At 43.4% G+C, this 19,118-nt stretch overlaps 2 protein-coding genes across 4 annotated transcripts in view; one reads left to right on the forward strand and one right to left on the reverse strand.

Moving 5' to 3' along the window:
* The first annotated feature begins 85 nt into the window (after positions 1–85).
* Positions 86–7,344, forward strand: bcap29 (B cell receptor associated protein 29). Its single transcript, XM_023825963.1, has 8 exons — positions 86–235; positions 833–947; positions 1,293–1,393; positions 1,586–1,733; positions 2,147–2,282; positions 5,035–5,137; positions 5,432–5,532; positions 5,945–7,344. The coding sequence occupies exons 2-8, from the start codon at positions 856–858 to the stop codon at positions 5,984–5,986; spliced, it is 723 nt and encodes a 240-aa protein (XP_023681731.1). The 5' UTR covers positions 86–235; positions 833–855; the 3' UTR covers positions 5,987–7,344.
* Positions 6,784–19,118, reverse strand: part of LOC111851215 (solute carrier organic anion transporter family member 1C1-like) — a 26,450-nt gene continuing 14,115 nt past the window's right edge. For all 3 annotated transcript variants that reach the window (XM_023825916.2, XM_023825915.2, XM_023825911.2), the window contains 12 exons: positions 17,214–17,346; positions 16,002–16,117; positions 14,828–14,974; positions 14,393–14,491; positions 13,937–14,188; positions 13,689–13,853; positions 11,712–11,907; positions 10,654–10,819; positions 10,360–10,544; positions 10,027–10,091; positions 9,679–9,796; positions 6,784–9,591 (listed from right to left, as the gene is read on the reverse strand). In XM_023825916.2, coding sequence (XP_023681684.1) covers positions 9,348–9,591; positions 9,679–9,796; positions 10,027–10,091; positions 10,360–10,544; positions 10,654–10,819; positions 11,712–11,907; positions 13,689–13,853; positions 13,937–14,188; positions 14,393–14,491; positions 14,828–14,974; positions 16,002–16,117; positions 17,214–17,346 — 1,886 coding nt within the window. In that variant the 3' untranslated portion in view covers positions 6,784–9,347. The remainder of the gene's footprint in view (positions 9,592–9,678; positions 9,797–10,026; positions 10,092–10,359; positions 10,545–10,653; positions 10,820–11,711; positions 11,908–13,688; positions 13,854–13,936; positions 14,189–14,392; positions 14,492–14,827; positions 14,975–16,001; positions 16,118–17,213; positions 17,347–19,118) is intronic.

A 19,118-nucleotide genomic window follows, 5' to 3' on the forward strand; every position in this document is an offset into this window, starting at 1 on the left:
TAATAAATAGATCGTTATAATCGATAAAAACGTTAACACGATGTTACGAAACACACGAACTCTGAAATGTAAAGTTAGGGTTTGACGCAAATACTATGAGACGGTGACTTAATATGACGTCACGCGAGTTCGCCTGCAGTATTGCTTTCCCAATCAGGAAGGGGTGTGTGCAGTGGCTTGTCTGTGTCATCGTCTTTTCTGATCTGTTATATCTAGAAAAGAAAGTGCTCAGAAGGTAAGTGGTGAAATATTAGTGTTTGTCACGTTTTTTGTTAGGTATAGTTACAAAGTTATAAATTATTTTACGAGTAGCAAATTCGCTCAAACACTTCCGACTAAACAGAGTTAAAGTTGTCCGACGAGCCAGGTAGTTCGCAGGATGTAAGGCGGCCCCAAAGTAATAGTAGGTTAAGCTGCATATAAAAATTTAACACTACTGACGGGTTGTTGAAGGGACAATTGATTGAAAATGGAAATGGGCAGTCCACAAATTCTCACCTCACTGCCTAGCAAAGTTGGAATAAGACCATTAGATGTGAAACAAATAAATGATGAATAATGTACATGAATGAACATATGTGAACTCTAGCCATCAAAGAGGCCTTTATGTAAAAGTTTTTGCATTTGCCTACATAAATTAGACATTTGCAAATTTGTGGTGTCCCCTTCTAGTTTGCCTGTTCACACTGAGCTACATGTGTGTTTTAAAAGGAATAACTAGCACGTGGTGTGTGTGGTTTGGTTAGGGTATGTTTCTTTGCTAAATTTTGAAGCCGGTGGCTGCGTTCACATGATCTAGATGTCTTGTAGTAATTTGGAAACGATTTTTTAGTTTTCAGCTTAACTTTCAGAAGGATGACTCTGCAGTGGACGGCGGTGGCCACCTTCCTCTACGTGGAAATTGGTGTCCTGCTCATCCTCTGTCTGCCTTTCATATCAGCCAAGAGGTACCACAGTGTCTGCATATCTCTTTAAATGTGATGCAGAGACGTATGAAGATCAGAGTGTTGTAATGATAGAAAACCTCTTTGTCCTTGTGCGTCTGAGGTAACTGTCGCACACACCTTTGATCATTTTTATCAGAACAGTTTGCTTGAATAATGTTTTATTCTAAGTGTATGACATGAAATGAAATTATAGGCAAAATAAGAGCAAATCGTTGAACGCATTCTAATTTAATCAATAGCAGAGGTAGCAAAGGTTGGTTTTCCTGTGCCTTTGCTCCCTTAGGTGGCAGTCTGTATTCAGGTTCCGTGTATGGAATGCGTTTTCCTGTGCCTTTGCTCCCTTAGGTGGCAGTCTGTGTTCAGGTTCCGTGTATGGAATGCGTTGGCTTCATTTTGGAACAAAGCCTTCCTCACCATGATAATAATCCTAATTGTCCTGTTCCTTGGTAAGTTTGAATGAAATCTATAACCAGCACACAGATCACACCAAAGCTCTAAGGAACAAACACCTTGCCTGAGGAATGTCTGACGTATTTTGTCGCATTTGTTTTTTGCTGACTTACCTTGTTAACGTTATGGTCTCACTGTAGAGGCGATATTTGTTGCCTTGACTCCGCTGCCTCTGGCTTCCCCCACAGACGCTGTCCGGGAGGTCAGGAAGTACTCGGGGGAGCAGCTCAACCAGAATTCCAAGCTGCAACCCAATATGTTCGACCACCTGCACATGAAGCTGTTCCGTTCCCAGAGGAACCTCTACATCTCTGGCTTTTCTCTCTTTCTGTGGCTGTAAGTCTGTCGCGTTCTCTACTTGTGTAGTTAATGAATGGGAGTACAGTTTCCAGACCCATCATAGATCAGCATATTGTGTGCTGGTCATTCACCGATTGGTTTAACTGTCTTTACTTTAGATTCCTATTGGCTTGACCTAGATGATGATTATAGGGCACTAACAGTACCATCCAAAGTTGTTTCAAAACCTCAGTGCTTCTCTCATGGCATACGAGTATATTTTTTGTTTCTTTATATGTTTCTTTAAAACTTAAATGGATTCCTCATAGTTGAATGAAATTTTCATTTAATGCTGTGTGCCGACAAGTCCATCACCTAATCTCATTTTGTGTGCTCTGCTGCCCCCTACTGGCTGATGAATGTAATGCATCAAGTGAGTGTCAAATTCCCTGCTGTGTGTCTGATGGCAGTGTCATGAGGCGTGTCATAATGCTGATAAACCAGTTAGCGTCTGTCACGGAGACTGGAGTGGCCCTGCAGACCCAGGCGGAGAATGCCAACCAGGTGGCCAAGAAGTACATGGAGGACTGCGAGGAACTCAAAAAGGTGAGCTTCTTAAACTGACAGTGGGTGGGATTGCTGTGCTGGCTGTCATCCAGAGATTTATCTTACTTTCTATCGGCTGTTTTATTGGTTGCAAGCGCAGTCCAAAGTGTTTGTATGCGTTTTTCACTCCATCTTTTTCCCCACAAACACTATGGACCATCATGTACAATCATAGAAACGGCTAATACAACGCAACATTAAACATGAATAAAGACGCATAAGAATGTGGAAAAACGCAAGATGAAAACGCAGAAAAACACATGTGAGGAAAAAAAACAGTACAACGCGTTGAGCTTTTCATTGCATTTTTGGCTTCTATGATGTGAGCATACTCTTAATACATTTTTTGCTTGTGTCTCCATATTTCTGCATCGGAAAATTCGCTAACCAATATACTTTCATTTAATATCGCAAGTGCCGGCGGTGAAACTTAGCAGGATAACGTTGTGCCGTTGTTTATTCTGTGGAAAACGAAAGCTCGATCTGCAGGCCAAATTTAATAAGAATTATCAACATGGCATGGGTCATATAAGTAAAATATACATAGCTGTGTCCCGTTTTGATCGTGATCGATCCCTTAATAATTAACAAATAACTAACAAAACTGTTTTGGTATGGCGGTGTGGTTTCATCTGAAATTATGTTTGAAGTTTAACCTACGAACCTTCTGCGTCTTCCATGCTGATTTTTATTACTAACCCAGATGCATTGTGAATTTGTTTACGTTTAGTCAGAATCCATCGTGGTGGACGCTGAACCTAAATTAATCCTATTTTAATCATAGTTTTAAATGGTTTAACTAATCCAGGGATAAAAGTAAGACCTACAACACATCTATGATTAATTAAACCTATATTTACTAACCTTAGATTAAGTGTAAACCAGGAACCCAGCCTATGAGTCTTTCGTAATTTAATTAACAGCTGAACATTTCTGTAGGACCAAAGTTCTTTTTTTTTTGTTGCAACCATCCCTGATTCTTCACCCAGTACCTCCAGGATTTAGCAATTCTGCTACTGCAGAAATGAACACAGAATCATGTAGAATTAGCTCTGTAGAGTACAGATAAATACATTCTGCATAAAAAAACTATGGGCACTTTAGAAATTAGATGCATTTTTCTTTCAATGTATTTGACTGCCAGTGGCTGGAATAACTCATGGCCAAACTTCTGTGGATGTTGACCAGCTTTTGATAATACAGACACAAAGCCTGGGAAAAATACAGTGACCAGGCAAGAGCTGGCAGAAGAGCAGGCGCACTGCGCTGTGCATAACGCCACACCACACCTGTAACGTAAGCAACCTAATAGATCACTGGCTCTGATTTTATTTGCAGTTAATGTTGAATTGACAGTTTATTTTGAAACAAATTCTGAATTTGGTACTTTGCCAATATATGAAAATTCTCCTCAAAACAATCACACACAGAACTTCACAATTTGCATCGTACATTTCGAGAAAAGCAACGTCTTTGCAGTGTATAAAACAAAAAAGCGCTAAAAAGGACATTAACTTTTTTGTTTAATGTTTCGATACTTTGTTTAAAAACAGAAGTGGTCATACGCAGGCCCAACATGAAGTCAGGTCAAGGAAGTAGCACTTTTCATGATGATGTTGCTGATGCTGAGTTTTGAACACATTTTAGACAACGTTTTTTCCAGTTGTTTGCTTAAGGTAGTCGTCAAAATGCTCACGGCACTCTCTCTGTCTTCATTATGTTTTATGCTTTGTTATTTGATATTGGCTTCGAGCTTTAATCTCTACATAAGGTGCCGTTTCTCTTACACTTTAGCCACTCAGTCAGGCAATGGCTGCATTCATGCCAACATCTGTTTAAGTGAAAAATAGTTTTTCTTTAAACATAGTATTTTTAAGCATTTTATCTTAACTGATATTGTGCTGTAGTTCTTACACCATTAACCTTTATTAGTTATTGCAGTTCCAAAGGAGAGAAAGCCCTTGGAAAACATATTAAGCAGAGACTGGAAACTTAACTCGGGCTCTAATTCAAAGCCTTGAGGCATTACTCTGACTTCTCCCTCAGAGGCTTCAGATTTGAGTCTAAGGCTACGTTCACACTACCAAGCTGAAGTGACTCAAATCCAATTTTTTGCCTGAATGTGACTCAGATCTGTTTTTTTCATGGCTGTGTCGGGACAAATCCAACAAATTCAATCTTTCCAAATCAGATTTGAGTCACATTCATATGTGACATGAACGTGAACGGTCAGATTGGAATTTACATTTACAGCATTTGGCAGACGCCCTTAGCCAGAGCGACTTCCATAAGTGTGGTTCATGTGGTTTTTTTGCCTATACGCATGCACTGACTGTTTTTTGTTGTTGGTGATGCAGATTACGTGTGCGCATGTGAACCGTTTCGGAGGACAGAGGCGTTCATAGTACAGATTCAGGTCAATTGTAACTATGAATGTGAACCGTCAAGATAGGCAAATACGGTCTGAGCAAAAAAAAAAAATCCGAATTGGAGAATGAGGCTTCAGCTTAACTGTGTTAACACCTTAACACATTTTGTAGGTGATCTGGGATGGGGGTGGCATAAGTAAGAAATATAATTATTGACAAGGCGTCTTTTTCCCATTTTGACCTGTGCGTTACTGCTGTGTTCCGCTGCAGGCTGTAGTACCAGCAGCAGCAATGGCTTATGGGACTGAGAGCTGTTCTCCAGTTTGTGTAAGAGCATGCTGGTGAAAAAGGGCCAAATGAATCTGTATCTTCCAATCCTTCAGACGCTGGATGAAGGGAAGACAGGGAGGAAGATGGAGGAGGGGAATGCGGTGCTGAAGAAGGAGGTGGAGAAGCTGACTCAGGAGCTGCGGACCACAGATGAGGGTTTGTCACACTGTGGTCTGAAATCGCCTTGGCTGTGGAGTTCATTTTACAGTCCACTGTAAAAGACTCTGCCTGGGAGTAATGTATGGCTAAGTGGGTTAAGACTCTGGGACTCTGGTCTGAAGGTTGCTAGTTCAGATCCCAGCACCGACAGAGTGATGTCACCGTTGGGCCTCTGAGCCTTTGATCCCCATTCGCTCCAGGGACTGGCTGTACATCTGCTAAAAAAATAAATGGTAGAGAACAGTGTGAGGGATATATATCTCTCTCTCTCCCTCTCTCTCTCCTCTACAGCGCTGAAGAAATCCCAGGCGGAGGTGAAGGCCGTGCGGAGGCAGGCGGAGGGCCTGACGCAGGAGTACGAGAGGCTGCTGCAGGAGCACCATGTGCTGCAGGTAAGCAACGGGCTGCCTGCCTCTGAGCCACCTATGCCCACCTCCAGGTTGCCCACCTACTGGTTGCCCGCCCCCCGGTTGCCCGCCCCCTGGTTGCCCGTTCCCTGGTTGCCCACCCCTGGTTGCCCGCCTCCAGGTCCTCATCCAGGCTGACAGGCAGAAGGACCTGACTGTCTGCATCGGGCACTTACCCCATCCCCCATGGCTGCTCCTAATCAGTCACCACTTTAGTTTACATGATGAGTTAAAGGACCCTTGAGTTTCATGAATGCCCATTTTGCTTATTTTATCATTTTATTAGTTTGCATCAGTCTTAGAACTTTTAAGTGCTTAGAACCGAGACTCTGTAAAAACAGTCCAGCTCTCCTTTTATAAATTAATCAACACTGTCAAACACTGTTATTTTACCCAGAATCTTCATCAAGGAGATGAAGGTGACAAGAAGAGCCAGTAAGTCAAGGAGCTTTGAGGTGGAGCCTTCGGTTCACATGGTGGCGGTTGCCGGCGGATGAGGGTGGATGTCCGTGAGAAGGCCCCTAAAGCAGCGCTCAGGAAACCCCTCAGCATGTTCTCCACGTTTCAGCCCGAGATGCCCAGCGTTGGGCTGCTTCGGAACGGCAAGCGTTCTCCACAACTCTTCCAGTGTGGACTTTAATTATCCACTGGGGAAAAAAAAATCATTCAGCTGGAGAAACGTAAAAAAAGGTTCACTTGCTTTCCACATGTGTTGCTGATTGTTCATTGCCAAAATGGGTTTCCCTCAAATGGGGCACTTTTGAATAATTTTCACTCTTTTATAGCTCCGAAATAAGTGCTGTTTGTTTTGTCTACCTAGTTTCGCTTGATACTGGTTGATTTTTTTTTTGTACATTGATGTTTGACAATGGTACACTCAGTAGCTGTTAGCTCTGTCCTGTGCGGTTTGAGGTCAGATCGGAACAAACCGGAGGATGCCATCGTCTCGATGTCGGGCTTTCACATGGCTGCTGTTGTGGCTCCACTGAGTATTCGCCAATTTTGACACATTTTTGCTGTCAAAGTTGATAGCTTAAGGAATGTTTGATCTAAAAAGGGAACACGGACTGTCAGTAATGTGAAACATCTTGCGGTTTTAATTGCGTGCTTTGAGATGGGCGAGGCCTGATTTTGACGAAATCCTCCATCCATTTGTATTCCGTCACCATATTTTTTGGCTTGTGTTCTTACGCCACTGCACAATCACCTTAAATGCAGCGAAAACGTCACATGAGCAAAGGTTTACTCAATTTTTAATGAAGATACCAACATTCACACGTGTCATACATTAAAATATTTACAAAGTCTTTTCACATGGCTGGTGGATGAGGATATGGGGACATGGCTGTACAGCTTCTCCTCACATTTTTGGAGGTAAACAGGCTTGGTTTTGTCTGTTTTCGGTCTGCATGCATATATGACCTTTTAACCCGGCCAGACATCACTGGCTGAAGCTGTCTGCTGTGTCCACGTCCGTTAGCCCTGAAGCTTCAAGCTCACGTTGATAGGGCTAACCATCCTCACCCCACATTAGCAGCTGGATAACGCAGTAGAATGTTATATGTTTAGTACTTTACAGGTATAACAGGACTACCTCTCCTGGGATTTGAACAAAGAAGCTTCCGATTACCGGCACATCCCCTTCACCTCTGTGCCGCCACCTGCACTAAATTAGCCCTAATAATTCATTTAGCAGTGTGCCTTACAGCAATGCCATATATGTTCATTTTTTTCTTAAATATTTGTTTTTGAATTTAGCTTTTTCTTAATGTAAAATAAAGATAATTTTAAGGCTTTTGTATGTCAATCAGCAATTCCTTTTTTGTGATGCAGGTATTAATATAATCTGTGTGTGTGTGTGTGTGTGTGTGTGTGTGTGTGTGTGTGTGTGTGTGTGTGTAAACACACAGACACGTACCATTGGGTAGAAACATACATACAGGACACAGTCTTAATCATTGAATTCAGGTGTTTGATTCAGACCCAGATCCATAAAATCAAGCACCTCGCCATGTGGCCAGAAAAACCCAGTTTTTCCGGGTTTGGGCTGGGCCTCTTAGTTCCAGTGGAACTCTTAATGCTTCAGTATACCAAGATGTTTTGGACTATTCTATGCTTCCAGGTTTGTGGGAACAGTTTGAGGGAGGCCCGCTTCTGTTCCAGCATGACTGTGCCCCAGTGCACAAAGCAAGATCCTTGAAGACATGGTTAGGTGAGTTTGCTGTGGAAGAACTTGACTGGCCCACACAGAGCCCTGACCTCAACCCCATCAAACACCTTTGGGATAAACTAGAATGGAGATTGTGAGCCAGGCCTCCAGGTCCAACATCAGTGCCTGACCTCACATATGCTCTTCTGGATGAATGGTCAAAAATCCCCACAGACACACTCCATAATTTTGTGGAAAGTCTTCCCAGAAGAGTGGCAGCTGTTATAGCTGCAGAGGGGCGACCAACCCTGTACTGATGCCTATGGATTTAGACTGGGATGTCATATAAGTTCCTGTTGGTGTAATGGCCTGGTGTCCCAATACTTTTGTCCATATAATGTATGTATAATATACAGTGCTTGAAGTGGGAAAAAATAAGTGCAGGAACTCTAATTTTCTCGGGCCACTGTCGCTGCGTCGGATCAGTTTCAGTAAGTACCGGAACGCAGAAAAAAGTGGCGGAACCCAAAAGACGAAAATACAGAAGTTCCGGAACTGCGTTCCGCTGCGTTCCGGCCCACTTCAAGCACTGATAATATATAGATTTTCTGAATTTTTGTATGCTAAAGAAATATACTGATGTTGGGTCACAGCTGAAGGGAATGAGGTTGTTTTTAAAATCTATCAAGCATGGAGATGTGGAATGTTTACACTTATTTACGTGCTGCTGTTTGGATTGTTAAGTCATGCTCTATGGATTTTATCTAGTTTTTCCCCTCTTAAAATCACACGTACTGGATGGTATTCACGGGTCAGAAAAAGGTGTCTTAGATTTCAAGAAAATTACATTTGATTCAAAAGAGAAAATCTGCACACATTCATTTTTAGAGAGACTTTAGAAAAGAACTGAATATTTTACTTTAGGTTATGGTATTTGCAGTAATATTCATTTGTTATCCAGCTTTTTAAAAATTAATTTTCTATTATGGAAATAATATTGAATACGGACAAGGTACGATAAACCTATTCTACTGAAATCAACATCTCTGTTAGGGTTGATGGTGGCTCAGAAGGCTGAGGCACAAAGGGCCGGGTAATTAAGAACAATGCGGGTGGTGCGTAAGGCCTCATACGCTACCTCACATCGTACTGCTGCATGGTTCCAGTCTGAGGTGTCAGCTGATGATGCTGTACCAAAAACCACATCCTGTGACAAAGAAGGCCGGATGTGTACAGGGAAGTGTGTCATGGGTGCCCACGACACCCTGAAATGATTACTGCCACGTTACTTCATGAACGGCTTTAAAGAAGATGGGGAACGTAATGACCTGACATAGCCGTGTCTCTGCAACACAAGGCCTGAACCAGAAAGTGAGACACAGGACACAGTTTCAACAGTCACGAAAAGCTATCGTGGAATGAAAGTCCGTACTTCTACAGCTCCAAACCATTTACAGTCAGACACTTAAAAAAGTCAATACAAAAATTACATCTTAAAAAAAAAAAAAAAAAACTTTTGTAAAACGTATTTGCAGTTTCTATGAAATATTTTGTTGTGATCTGTGTAGAAATATATATCTGCAGTATGAAATCAGTTTGCGATGTTTGCTGGTGCTGCCCAGTGCATGCGTGAGGGTGGAGATGGGGCGGCTCAGAGACGCGTCTCCCTGTCAGGCTCACGGCCTGACGTCCGTATCAGCTGGCTGTAGTGTGCCGAGCTGTCGCCGCTGTCGTCTTCCTCCTCGCCCTTCGTGACGGCCTCTGCCGTGCCGTTCCCCAGCTTGCCCCGCTCCTCTGCCTCCTCCCTGATCTGCTTTTCTAGCAGCACGATTCCCAGCAAGCAGAGGAAGAAGGACGCGGTCCGCAGCCCCAGTGTCAGGCCCAGGTAGACGATCCTGCAGGGGACCGGTGGACATGCTAAGCTAACCGCTACGTGCTAAGCACTGAATGCCACACAGGCTGCATAGAGCGCACCCCAGTACCTGTATGCCGCAGTGTTGTAGATCCTGCAAGCTCCTCTCCGTCCACATCTGTTCTGTCCCCACTTCAGGCAGGTGCTGTCGATGATGGCCCCAAAGTATATGGGGGCAGGGATTCCCGCTACAGCACAGGAAAAGAGGGAAACTCCAGGAGTGTCAATATCTCAGGCAGCCCCCCCCCCCCCCTCCAAACTCGGGGACGGGTTTGCTGTTTCCCCACTCAAAAGCCCCGCCCTTCAGAATCTACATAAACAGCTAGCGGGTAGAGTCAGAAGATCACAGCTGGCAGGTTCACTGCTCAGCATCTCTAAGCAAGATTTCCATGCAGGTTTGTCTTTTATTCTTACTCACCAAGAGTCCGTGTAGCCAGTGTGTGTAATCCCAAAGCTAAGGACTTTAACTCTGGCTTAATGCACCTATAGGTGAGGAAAAAATGTACATTCATTAAAACCTGTGATCTAAAAGCTCTAATGAACATGGAGGACCTTGTGTTTGGATGATGATGTATAGAAGCACTACAGTAGCAAGGCTGCTGGCGATTTCACCTCAAACCTTTGGCAGATCAAAGTAATTCTGAACTTCCTGTCTGATTCGGACATCTAGCTATCCTCCTTCACCAGTCCTAGGGCAGTGTATCATGTATTTCAGAAGGTGACGCTCTACGTCTGGTACAGAGGCAGGAACCTGATGAGCAGGATGTAGCCCGGGGTGCCACCCAGAGAGATGATGAACGAGCTGATGACAGAGAGGGCCAGGAAGTAGGGGAAGATGCGATCGCAGCCCTCTCTGTGAGGACAGTGTCCCGCCGTGGCCGTCAGGTTGTGGGGGCCTTGGCCAGCCTCTGCCACGCACTGGCACTGCTCGAACACCTGGCAAGACCACACACGGCCAGCGGTCAGCACCCAGGCCTGGGAAGACACCCCATAAACATCCGCAAAGTGAGAGCACGCCCCCCCCCCCCCCTCCATATCCTCTCACCGTGTTCTTCCCTGATCCACGGGAAGTACGGCATCCGGCTAAGCACGGAGAAACATATGTGATTCCGTTCTCGCCGCACACCGGGTCCCAGTCGTTCGTGGAGCAGAAGCAGCCGGAGTTGCAGTCTGCAAGCTGCGACTTCTCGTTGTAAGAGAGTCCCTCCACTCTTTAAGCACATGGAGTGTGAACGCAACTCGAGTGAGAGTGAGCTGACAGACCCGCTTATCTGTTCAACAAATAATGGAACTTAAGGTACACATAAAGGACCCAGATTCAGAGGATTCAGAGGCGGATTAATGCACGGCAATACTTGGCTACATTCGAGGGCCCCAGCAAAATCAGCTGGCAAAATAGGACCCCTGCCCCGCATCGGGAAATATGGAAACCCAATCTGCAAATTTACTGCCGGCAGACGGTGCTCTGATTAGGGGATTACTGAAGTGATATTGTTTATAATTCTCACTTCACTTTTGGCTATAAAAAATAGCCCTAGAGGCCCATTTGGGGGGGAATTTTAGCCCTGTCGGCGTAAGTAAGCTTTAAGTCTCACCCCAAATGAGCCCAGTCTGCTTTGATTGGTCAGTTTGCCAGATTGGCCAGCTTGCCCTACACAGTCCACCCATCTTTCAGTCTGCAGACAGATCCTTGCAAACAGGTGGCCAATAAGAATTGTTTTACGAGGTGACCTCAAACAGGTGGCCAATAAGAATTGTTTTACGAGGTGACCTCACCATGTCACGGAAGTAAGGGCAGGAATTCCAACGAGGTGTTTCAGGCTGATTAGAGATTAGTGGTTTCTGTGGTGAGAGTGACTCCCTTTGGCGTGTACTTTGAACCTTAAAACTCTGCAGACCGTTTACATGTACATAACATTATATAACACACTAAAGGAATGGGAAAACCGGAAAGCATAATAGGGCCCCTTTAATATAGATATGAACAAAACAGCAGTCAAGTCCTCCAGCTCCTCCTTCAATGTCCTGGCTTTCTGCAGCTCATTTTATCATTAGATGTATCACTGTGACATTATGCGTTTTAGCTCCTTAGGAAGCACAAACCCTCTGTAGGTCACTGTTATCCCTGCCACCCTGGCATTCTCACAGCCCATGGAGAAGAAGAAGAGGGACAGCAAGTAGCCCAGCAGTGACGTCCCAAAGGCGAACTTGGCTGCCCCCATGAGGCTCATCTTGAACTTCTTCATGATGACACCTCCTGAGAACATCCCGAGGGCCACAGCCGGGATGTTGATGACGCCTGCAGAGGCAGCACGAGTCACGAGTGTCAGGACGACGTCCCAGTGCACTGCTCATTCAGAGACGCCGAAGTCCCCAAATCCAAACTTAATGGAAAGTGCTCAAGTCTAGAGATGTAAACATTCTGATGGCAGAGAGAAGCTCTGCTGCCTCACACATCCAGGGCTGGGAATCCGACTCCATCCTCCCTAGTGTGTGTGGAGAGTCACACAGATCTCGGTCTGGGTACACTGGTTCCCTCCCAAACTCCAAAGACATACAGGCTAACTGGTGTGTCTAGACTGGTCATGGTGTGTGGCTGTTAGGGTGGAGTTAGGGCTTAGTTAAGTGACCATATGTCCTTTTTTCCCAGGTTTGTCTTCTGTTTTGGGACCTAAAGAAGCCTAGGGTTTCACTTTGTTTCATATTTGCTTTGCATTGACGCCTCTGTGTCCTGCCCCAGGAGTCCAAAGTAAAACATGGTCACCCCAGTGTTAGGGGTAGGGTTGCCTTATGGGTTAGGGTTAAGACTTAGATATGCTTCCCGTAGGATCCATGTTTACGAATTATGGAATTTCATTTAATTTTTATGCTGACGACACTCAGATCTATTGTCCATTAACACTGAAGAATTCAAACTTACTAACAAAATTGCTGGAGTGTCTGAATGATGTTAAGAGATGGATGGTGCTAAAATTTTTTAACTTAAATTAAAGTAAAACCAAGGATGTGATTTTTTCCCCTGGTAAACATGATATTCATAACACAGACCTAGGTCCCTTCAAACATCACATTAGGTACATTAATCTACGGGTAATTATGGACAGTGATTTCAAACTTGATAAACAAATAAACTCTGTGGTTAAGAGCTCTTTCCAGTTAGAGCTCTTGCCAAAGCCAAGCCCTTTCTGAGCTTTCGTGACTTTGAAAGGGTCACAAATGCGTTTATCTCCTCTTGTCTCGATTATTTAAAAAAAAAAATTATGCTGGAATCAGTCAGGCCTCTATCTTTCAACTACAATTGATCCAAAATGCGGCTTCTAACAGGAAAGTGAAAGCGGGATCACATGTCCTCAATACTTGCTGCACTGCACTGGTTACCGGTGTGTTTTAGGATTGAATTTAAAATACTAACAATCCCTTAATGGCCTTGCTCTCACCTATCTGTCGGGGCCTTTAAATCTGTATGTTCCAAATAAAACTTTGAGATCAGTAGACCAAAGCCTTTTGCTGATCCCGAAATTTAGGTTGAAGCTTAGGGGAAATTGTGCATTCGCGGTTGCAGGCCCAACATTTTGGAACTATTTGCCCCTGCATGTTCAGCAGGAACCAACACTGTCCACGTTTAAAGCTTGCTTAAAAACCCATTTTTATTCTTTGGCTTTTAATTCAGTATAGGAGCTGTCTAGTTTCATGATGTTGTATGTGTTTGTTCTCTTTGCTATTCTGATTTTCACAGCACTTTGTGTCAACCTTGGTTGTCTGAAATGTGCTATAGTAATAAAATGAACTCGATCTTGAACTATACTGGGTTTGGCATAAAGGGTTTAGTTAGGGATGGCACCAGATTAGGTTAAGTTCAGGTTAGGTTAGGGTTAAGGTTGGTATTAGCATTAGACCCAAGAGAAAGATTTGGGTTAGGAAACAGGTTAGGGATGCTGCTGTCATTAGAGCTGATGAAGACATTCAGGCTATAGGCTTAAGTCCATGGTGAAGGTTGGCATAAGGATTCGTTCTAGGGGTACATTTGGCATAAATATGAGCTGTGTCTGATAGGAGGGCAGGAGGGTGACAGCTACATACCCATAAGGAAGTTAGCGTTGGAGGCTGACTGTCCATAATGCTGCTCGATGTACTTTGGCTTGTATGTGACCATCCCAATCAGGGAGTTGAACTGGACGATGGTCACGCAGAGATACAGGAAGTAGACTGGGTTGCCAAGCAGGTTTTTCAAAGATGGCAGAAATTCTTTAAAGTAACAACAAGGACATTTTTTAGTTGCTGCTTTATTTTAGCGTAACGGAGACCGCCACGGTTAGCGGCCATTTTACCCTTCGCCATTTCGAGGAGTACAGGTGGCTCGTCAGCAGTGTGCTTATCCTCGCTATGCGACGCGCCCGTGGCGAAGCGGGACTGCTCTCCCGCGGTGTACCCAGAGAGCCGGAGGCCTGCTGGCGCGGGCAGCGACTTGGGCAGGAACCAGAACGGGATGGCAGAGAGCAGGGTGACGGTCCCTGCGATGATGAAGCCCAGCCACCAGGCCCCCACCCAGCGGGCATCGCCCGGGGTGATCGTGATGCTGTCTGAAAGGGGGAGAGGTAGGCACTTACGGGGTTAACTGGGTGCAAGCTGAAAGCTGATTGGACCTCAGTGTGCACCCTCCCCTGTCACTCACCGATTCAAAACATATCATTGGTTAATGAGGTTGGCCCCACTTATGCCTCCACCATAAGTAAGGTTGCCCCCCCCACACCTTAAAATAATCTTAGAATCACTCCTGTACTTACCCATGTCCACAAATCCAATGTCGACATATATTCCAGCACAGATAGATCCCAGTAAGTAGCCAAACACTGGACCAATGATGGATATTGTTTGAATGCAGCCTGGAAAATAATTGTATTTTATAATTATAATTATAAACATTGTTATAATTGCTCTGCATACGGGGTAGACAATACTTGACAAGGGAGAGTTAAAAGACTTATAGTAGGAGCCAGTCAGATGTCTGAGGTTTTTTTATGTAGTTGCATAATGCTGCCAGTTAGGAGTTGGATGGTGTGATACAGCTTATATCCATCAGTTATTCTGTGCAGCACTGCGCTGATAGGCTTGTAAGGCTTGTATAGCTAAATTGTTTCTGTCCTCTTGTACAGAATCCCTGGTAAACTCACAATAATAACCAATGGAAAAGTCTCTCTGAGCAAAAGACTGGGTGTTACCAATGTAGAAGGCCACATTTTCCGCACGGGCATAGTCGTCGATGTACGAGATTCCCAGCGGCTGTATGGGAGTCTCGCCGATTCCACGCAATATGTTTCCCAGGAGAACGTAGATCCACATGGAGAGACTGGACTCCCGCTCACAGCCTAGGGTGAGGGGGTGCGGGGTGGGGATGGGGGGAGGGAATAGTCTGATCATGAAAATCAAATATACAGTTTAGCTGTGACTATATGTTACTGTTATTCCTTCTACAGTAATCATAATTATTATAATTGTATAGTAACTGTTCCTTTTATATAACTGTAATTATAAATATATGTATACTTAGTGGGCCACCTTATTAGCTGCTTATTAACTCAGAATAAAGGAATTATGTGGCTGCAGCTGAATTATATCACACACACATTGCCAAGAGGTTCACTTACTGCGTGGAATAAAATCATTTAAATGGCTATGGCATGTGATCTAAGTGATTTTAAACGTGCTGTAATTGTTCATGCTAGACACGTTGGTTCCTGACATGGCATTTTTCAGATATTACACTTTCTTTTACAGAGAAGAAAAACCTTTTTAATGAGAGATTAGTGTGGTCAGGCTCAATCAAACTAGCAGGAAGGCCACCGGCGTGAATATAAGAGCTCAGAACTACAGTACAGGCCTCTCTGAACACACAACCCATGATGAGATTCTGGAGATAAAATGGGCTCCTAATAAAATAAGTGTGTGTCATGTAGATATGACTATTACCTCCATGTATGTATTTACATATGAATATAATGAATAGAATAACTGTATATGATTGTAAACATGTATGTAAGTTATTTAACTCAATCCTACATGCAATGCAAGATCGTAAACATGTATACAGCTGTCATACTGAGACTGCACATGGAATTATTGATTATATACATGACTATTGCAGTGATATGTTTTATATACAATATGATAAATGTTAGGCAGTCATCTCAATGTTCAGGATAAAAATGCAGACTGTTCCTCCCTTGAGCAGTATTGCATTAGGATCAGAGTAACTTTGAAATGTTTGATATTTTATTAATTTATTCTATGAATAATTAATGCTGTTTCTGCTGACTATTTAAACGTAATGTCTGTCAGAGCTGCAGGGTTTGACTGGAAAGGAGCGTGAACTGTGTGGCAAGTAAACATGTTCACCTGGGATGGCGGGAAGCCTGTCGCCTGGTGTCAGCGGGTCGAGTGAGCTTGCTGAACATGGGGATAGACTAGTGCTGGTGTTCACCGAAGACCTGACTGATGTTTCAAACTTGTAGCTGCACATTAGTCACAGGTGAAGACAGGAGCACTAACATCACTCAGGTAATGCTAACATCACTCAGGGAATAGGAACTTGACTCAGGGATCAGGGAACAGTAAGAGTAATGTTACGGGATGCTAATATCGCTCGGGGTAACGTTAAAGAATGCTGACATCGCTCAGGGAACAGTAACGTTACTTGGGGAACAGTAACATTACAGAACGCTAACATCACTCAATACTCAAGGAACAGTAACATTACAACAGGGAACAGTAATGTTGCAGAATGCTAACATCACTCAGGGAACGGTAACAATACTTAGGGAACAGTAACATTACAGATGGGAACAGTAATGTTACTGAATGCTAATGTCACTCAGGGAACAGTAACAATACTCAGGGAACACTAATGTTCCAACAAGACATAGTATTGTTAGGGAATGCTCACTCACGGAACAGTAGTGTTAGAGAATGTTAATATCACTCAGTGAATGCTAACATCATTCAGAGAACACTAGCATCACTCAGAGAATGCTACTGTTACTCCGTGAGAGCTGATGTTACTCAGGGAACAGTAATATTACTCCGAGAATGCCACCGTCACTCAGGCCTCCAGTAACTCCTGCAACATTTTCTCGAAAACAGGTGCTTACAGATGTCCTCAGTACAGAGTATGAAGTTCACAGCCAAAGCATGATATCACACAAACATTCACAAAGCTGGGCCATTTAACATTTATATATATATATATATCACTAATGTTACTACTCATCTGAGATCACCAGTTAGCAAACACCTGAACAGTACTTCTGTAGGCCTCCTAATTTTAATATGCATCTCATTATCTTAATGTTTTGTGCATTCATATCAAATCCTTATCATACCTTCTAAAAATACACATTTTATATATTAAGTAAAATGGTAACATACATTTTATAATAATAAAATTATTATTCTTTTCTTATTTATTTAAAAATAGTTATTATTGTTATTATATAATACTAATAATAATTAATAATATGAATAATAATAAGTATAATAAACACTTGCATCAGTAACCTAGAAATACTACCTAAAAAAACCCATTTTGGGGTGCCCATCCTCTGCACCTACCGGCCAGTGATGAAGTGAGGTATGGCCATTAAGAACGTCCCAGCAGACATCAGGAGGCATCCTACTGAAATGATCTTTGGCCTGTGAAGCTTCGCCCCAAAATAACTGACAAACGCAATCACCAGCAAATTACCTATGGGAGACGGCATAGGGTTTTGTAAAACGGAAACATTACTGCAGCTCCAAGCCGATAAATCATGACAAACTGTCGGGACAATGCCTCGCCCGCTGCCCGCCGCTGCCCGCTGCCTGCCCATCACACGGATTATCCACAATGTCCATGACGCAGATTCTACTGACCATCTGACCCATGGCACTGCATGTTGCTAAACTGAATATGATGATACATAAATACAGTCGTTTCTATGAAGAATGTCCTATGTTAAGCAATACTTAAATTGAAAATAATTAAAATATTTTAAAAAATATTTCAATAAGTTTATTAACTAAATGAAAATGAATGGAATGGATAAATGATGTAACACTATAAACAAAAGATGAAGGAGTATTTGAAATGAAAACCTCTCACACTCAATACTGGAAAATCAGCAAGAAGATGAATGAATGGCTGTTTAAACATGGTAATGTGAGAGCAGTTTGGCCTTCTGAGATCCGGCTGTCTGTCTGCCTGTGTGTCATTTTACGGTACTGAAAAGCCCAGCATACGTTCAACAGCAGTTAAGGAACCTTTTGCAGCATTATCTACCCAAGTTAGGCAAGGATATTAGGAGAACAGGGATCTGAAATGTTTGACTTCTCTTACAAAACAGAGCTGAAGCAACCCAACACCTTACTGGGTACAGATACCAACTCAAAATGACAAAATGCTGACTACCCTCATCATGGTGGGTGTGTGATTGTAGATCATGGCAGACACGCCACACTGTGCACTGTTGTCATGGCAACAAGTGCATGTGCATGACAGCAATGCAGGGGTGCTGCAAGGGAGCACTGGCCACAGAGCAGTCTCCAACTGCCAGGCATAATCCATGGTGAGAAGGTACAGGATGGCGTGAATCAAAATGAGGGCTTTCAGAAGCACCACTGCAAGGAATTATATCCACAACGAGACTGAAGTGGGAGCAACAGGTGTCAGCATGACTGCTTTTTGTGATGGGCATTGATTGTGTCGGCTATTTTTCTTCTGGTAACTTTACCACAGGCAAGCTTAAATAACCATAGTAAATCACCTCATTCTGAATACTAAATTCAGCTGAAAGAGCTGTACATATACATCAGAAAACACTTACGATCAAGTAAAGATCAAATTCACAAAAACTATTACTTACTCAGCCCTCATGCAATTCAACAAAGAAATTTCATTAAATTTCCAAACTCACTAAAGCCATGGAGATTTTCTCAAAAATGTATCCCGTGGACCGAGTCTTGGAAATTTGCTCTTCAGTTACAAGCTGTTACACTATATTCAGTTCAGGAAAATAAAGCAAAAACTAAATAAACAGTAGATTGTTCACTAAGAAAGCACAAAACCCTGGCATAACAGGACATGAGGCACTGTTGGGATCTGTGGCAGCACTGTTTGTTTTTGTAAAGAGATCTATTTGCTGCTAAGGTTGTGCTCTGTCATCACAGAGTACATGAAGGTGAGTGAAAGCGGGATATGCAGATATAGTGAGTGAGAGTGACAGATGCGGAGGCTGTGAGTGAGAGATATGGAGGCTATGAGTGAGAGATGCAGAGGCAGTGAGTGAGAGATGGGGATATAGTGAGTGAGAGTGACAGATGCGGAGGCTGTGAGTGAGAGATATGAAGGCTTTGAGTGAGAGTGACAGATGCGGAGACTGTGAGTGAGAGTGACACAAGGAGGCTGTGAGTGAGAGTGACACAAGGAGGCTGTGAGTGAGAGATGTGGATGTAGTGAGTGAGAGTGACATGCAGAGACTG

Source organism: Paramormyrops kingsleyae, chromosome 1 (genome assembly GCF_048594095.1).
Source record: "Paramormyrops kingsleyae isolate MSU_618 chromosome 1, PKINGS_0.4, whole genome shotgun sequence".
NCBI lineage: Eukaryota > Metazoa > Chordata > Actinopteri > Osteoglossiformes > Mormyridae > Paramormyrops > Paramormyrops kingsleyae.

Excerpts from the sequence above, each read along its gene's own strand:
- bcap29 (XM_023825963.1), top strand. The coding sequence starts at position 856 with ATGACTCTGCAGTGGACGGCGGTGGCCACCTTCCTCTACGTGGAAATT. Across the intron at positions 1,394-1,585 it reads CCTAATTGTCCTGTTCCTTG|ACGCTGTCCGGGAGGTCAGG; the intron begins GTAAGTTTGAAT and ends CTTCCCCCACAG. Across the intron at positions 5,533-5,944 it reads AGGAGCACCATGTGCTGCAG|AATCTTCATCAAGGAGATGA; the intron begins GTAAGCAACGGG and ends TATTTTACCCAG.